Raw genomic sequence first — 4,376 nt, forward strand, 5'->3', positions numbered from 1 at the left:
GAACTCCGTGCTGCAGCAGCTGTACTGCGTGCGCGCCGTGCGGGACCAGCTCCTCACCGTACAAGGTCTCTGCCCTGCAAATTCTTTCCCTACCCTGTCATATAGTGTACTTGCAAGAGTGGTTTGCGACACAAACTGTCTCCTTTTATTATGCCACATGTTTTTGCTCTATGTCCGGTAGTACGATCCAAAAGTAAATAGCATTTTGCTAAAAATTATTTAAATTGACAGGTGCTGCTACAGATCCTAATGAAGATTTTTCTGGAGAGTTACAACATCACAGTTTGATGGAGAGTAATATTGAGGTGTGATTCATTATTTTTTTAGTAAATTATTTGTTTCAGTGTGGATACAGAGCACTAAAACTTAAGTGTTTACTATTGCTTTGTTACAGAATTCTGGTGATTACAACATTATAATTTTAAAACAAGTACAAGCTATATTTGCACATTTAAAATACAGCAAATTGCAGTTTTACGTACCCAGAGGTCTCTGGGCGCACTTCAAGTATGTTAATAATTTTATTCTTTTTTTTTTACACTGTTTAAAAGAAATAAACAGATTAATTTGGTTTACAGACTTCAAGGCGAGCCGGTTAACTTACGCGAGCAACAAGACGCGGTTGAATTCTTTATGTCCCTTGTGGAATCACTCGACGAAGCTTTGAAAACGTTAGGACATGAACAACTAATGGCTAAAACTATGGGAGGAACTTATTCTGATCAGAAAATTTGCAAAGGCTGCCCTCACAGGTATATTACTCTTTTACTTGTAACAACTGTAAAAATATTATGCTTTCAAAAATTCAAATAACAATTGACAGTATGTTAGTATAGCAAAGTATAGCAGTTATGAAAATTACCTTTTTTTTTCAGATATTGCAAAGAGGAACCGTTCAGCGTTGTATCTCTGGACATCAGAAATATGTCTCGCTTACAAGAATCCCTTGAAGCTTACGTTCGCGGTGAATTACTAGAAGGTGCCGATGCCTATTATTGTGATAAATGTAGTAAAAAGGTAGGGAATATGTTAGTAAAGTATGATTTTTTTTATATTTCGGTACAAAATATCATAAATGTATGTTTTATCTAACAGGTGGTAACAGTGAAGAGGCTGTGTCTTAACAAGCTGCCCCCAGTGTTAGTTATTCAACTCAAGAGGTTTGAATACGATTTTGAGAAAGTGTGTGCAATCAAATTCAACGACTATTTCGAGTTTCCGCGAGAATTAGACGTCGAGCCATATACAGGTTCGTAATGGATCTAGTTCGTAATGTAGTCGCTTTAATTTACGTGTTTTCGTTTTATGTGAAGGTCAAAGCGTCAGTGTACACGAATTAGTTGAAATGGTGTAATGAGCCGATGGAATAGTGTGTATTGTTAAAAATGAAGTTTTATAATAACTGTAATGTTTGTGTTAGCGTGGGGTTTGGCGCGGGCGGAGGGCGACGCGTCGCTGTGGGACGGCAGCGAGGAGCAGACGCCGGAGACGCACTACCAGCTCAGCGGCATCGTGGTGCACTCGGGACAGGCCTCCGGCGGACATTATTACTCATATGTCCTGCTACGGTACTTTATAAGCAAAAGCGCTCTTAAAAAATTGTTATGTTCTGTTTTTTCTTCATTTAATGAAAATTTTTGATTTTTAATTTTTAGAACTTAGAACTTTACAGACCTCTTAACCCTTCTTAATGCGATAATGTCAAGTTTGACAAACAACTATTTTAAAAATATCTAGTAATACTAGTTAAGAGAAAAATACTTGAGATTCTGATTTTAGTGTGTTAACATTGTTGTTAACATAATATTTTTTGCTACAAAAGAACTCCATCGAATTAAGGGTTAATGGTGATGCGAATTAGGTCGCCTAGTTACAAAAATAAAATTATTTCTTAAACATTGTCAGTAATTGTAAGTGATGAGTGTTGGTTGTGGTGCAGGGACAACGGCAGCGACGTCGGCCGCTGGGTGAAGATGGACGACGGCGACGTGTCCGAGTGCAGCATGCACGACGACGAGGAGATGAAGTCGCAGTGCTTCGGCGGCGAGTACATGAGCGAAGTAAATAACCGTCGCCAGTCCTTACGCACTATTTTGTTGTATTTTGTACTACCTTCAATTTTCTTTACGTCACATTTAACTAAGGCCACATGTAGTTGACCAACAATACCTAACTACTTAAATGTAAGGTCTAAAATGCTAAACTATTAAAATTTACAGTACACTCAAGGAATTCGCTCTTTTCAAAGACTTTTTGAAGCAAGTCTTACGATGGTTTATAGAGAATATTGAAAGTATCTTACAGTTTGTTTTATTATTTTAGGTGTTCGATTCGGCAGTGAAACGGGTGTCATACAAGAGACAAAAGAGATGGTGGAATGCTTACATGTTGTTCTACACCAGGAAGGACACCATTGAAACACCCACTCTAGAACAATCGATGAAAAGCATGACGCTCAAGTGAGTGTACTTCTTATCTCATATCAATTAAACAATTGTAATGAATTGATTAAAGGTTTACTTACAATTAATAAAATTTTATAGAGAAACTGCACTTCCAAAACCGATTTGGCAATCAGTGCGTCGCAGTAATATCGCATTCTGTCACAATCAAGACCAGTTCAGTTTGGAACATTTCAATTTTATGAAGAAGCTGTGCTGTATGCGTCTGCAAGTGCTGCCCGGCTCACAGAGTGCTATATGGGTAAGTTCATATGAGGATTTTTTCTTCATTTTCTTTGTATTTTTGTGTGAGATGAAAGTAAATATGTAATTATAAAAAAAAAATATTTCGTATTAGGGTCAAGAACATGAAGAGATGTCAATGTTGGCTGTGCAGTTGGCTACGAAATTCTTATTCCAAGTCGGATTTCATACAAAGAAAACCTTGCGGGGTCCAGCTTCAGACTGGTATAGATGACTTTCTATTGTTTGTATGTAAGCTAGGTTTAAATCTTTATTGTACTATTGACTTTGTGTTTTTAGGCATGACATTATGTGCCAGCACTTGAGATGTTCTCAAACTGTCCGTACATGGTTCGCTGGGGATCTCTTCAAACATCCGCACAGGTAATATATATTTTATAAACACTCTTTGTAGATGTTTTATATACTTTACTGATGTTACATATTACAATTTAATTTTTAGGTTATGCGATTATCTGCTGGCCTGTCCCACTGTCGAAGTACGTATGGTGTTCATGAAGATTATTGTATTTCTGGCGCATTTCGGAATTCAAGATCCCCCAGGTAAATTATACATAAAGCATAATCTTTAAATTATTTACTATGCCAGCCTTTAATTCTGAGTGACCGAAGTCTAGTACAAAACTAGTAAATGATACAGACATGAATATTCTTTTTGTGACGATTGTTGTCTTGTATAGTTACTTATTTGTCTTGTGTTTGTGTGTGCAGTGGGCGGCGGGTGGGGGTCGTGGACGACGCCGGAGGAGGCGGGCTCGCTGTCGGAGCAGGTGCTGTGCGCGGTGCGGTCGCTGGCGGCGCCGCAGCACGTGGACCCGCACCAGCACCGCCATCTGCCGCTGCTCTTTAACCTCTTCCACGCGTACGCCGCGCTCGGATACAACGAGAAACAACAGCTCCTCCGCGTCAGTGCCGAATTACTTATCTACTCTATCTGTGCATTTTTACGTGGATTGTTTTATAAAATTTTCAATTTTTATTGCAGTTAAAAATACTAGATATCGTGTTAACGCTGTGCATGGATGACAATGCTGCTACGGTCGGAAAGTATCAATACCCCGAATCGGCAAAAGTACATCAGGTAAGTTGAAAATTTCATAGAATGAAAGATTAAAAGTTTGAGTTCCGAAATATTGAAGTCTTTTTTATTCTTCAAATGTTATCGTAATCGATTCACATGTCTTTTTTGGTTATAACGTTTCTATGTATATTCGCAGTTTGCATTAATTTATTTGTAAAACAATGAAAGTGTGCCTGTGAGTGCAGGTGGTGTGCTTGCTGACGCGGTGCTGCGATGTGAGCGCGCACTGCCAGTCGCTGAACGCGGGCGAGGAGCCGCTGCCCAACCCCTACGCGGAGCCGCTGCCCGCGCACCAAGCCCACGCCGTGCGACCCCCGATCTCGCCTGTCGTTGCGGAACTGCTCTACAACAGAACCGGGTCTATACCTCTTTTATGTTACATAGAAAAAGCAGTAATTCAAGAATGTGTTCTATTTTTTGTGTTTTATTGTTGGTACCATATGTAATAGAATTGTTATATATGCAGGTCGTACATGAAGAAGCTGACTGAGGAGTGTTGCGGGTGCGAGGAGGGTGTGCGCCTGCTGCAGTTCCTGTGCTGGGAGAACGCGGGGTGGTCGCGCGTCGCGCTCGCTGAGCTGCTGTGGCAG

The 4,376-nt window shown here is 40.0% G+C and overlaps 1 protein-coding gene across 1 annotated transcript in view; it reads left to right on the top strand.

Moving 5' to 3' along the window:
• LOC106110967 (probable ubiquitin carboxyl-terminal hydrolase FAF-X) overlaps positions 1-4,376 on the top strand; it is a 15,723-nt gene that overhangs the window by 9,956 nt on the left and 1,391 nt on the right. Inside the window, exons 31-47 of the mRNA XM_013292936.1 lie at positions 1-65; positions 232-305; positions 395-507; positions 579-752; positions 876-1,017; positions 1,096-1,249; positions 1,421-1,568; positions 1,940-2,060; positions 2,323-2,459; positions 2,544-2,703; positions 2,800-2,909; positions 2,985-3,068; positions 3,148-3,248; positions 3,417-3,610; positions 3,691-3,786; positions 3,972-4,144; positions 4,253-4,372. The exon at positions 1-65 is cut by the window's left edge and continues 26 nt beyond it. Coding sequence (XP_013148390.1) covers positions 1-65; positions 232-305; positions 395-507; positions 579-752; positions 876-1,017; positions 1,096-1,249; positions 1,421-1,568; positions 1,940-2,060; positions 2,323-2,459; positions 2,544-2,703; positions 2,800-2,909; positions 2,985-3,068; positions 3,148-3,248; positions 3,417-3,610; positions 3,691-3,786; positions 3,972-4,144; positions 4,253-4,372 — 2,166 coding nt within the window. The remainder of the gene's footprint in view (positions 66-231; positions 306-394; positions 508-578; positions 753-875; positions 1,018-1,095; positions 1,250-1,420; positions 1,569-1,939; positions 2,061-2,322; positions 2,460-2,543; positions 2,704-2,799; positions 2,910-2,984; positions 3,069-3,147; positions 3,249-3,416; positions 3,611-3,690; positions 3,787-3,971; positions 4,145-4,252; positions 4,373-4,376) is intronic.

The sequence above is a fragment of the Papilio polytes genome, unplaced genomic scaffold (assembly GCF_000836215.1).
Source record: "Papilio polytes unplaced genomic scaffold, Ppol_1.0 DF824180.1, whole genome shotgun sequence".
In the NCBI taxonomy this organism is placed as follows: Eukaryota; Metazoa; Arthropoda; class Insecta; order Lepidoptera; family Papilionidae; genus Papilio; species Papilio polytes.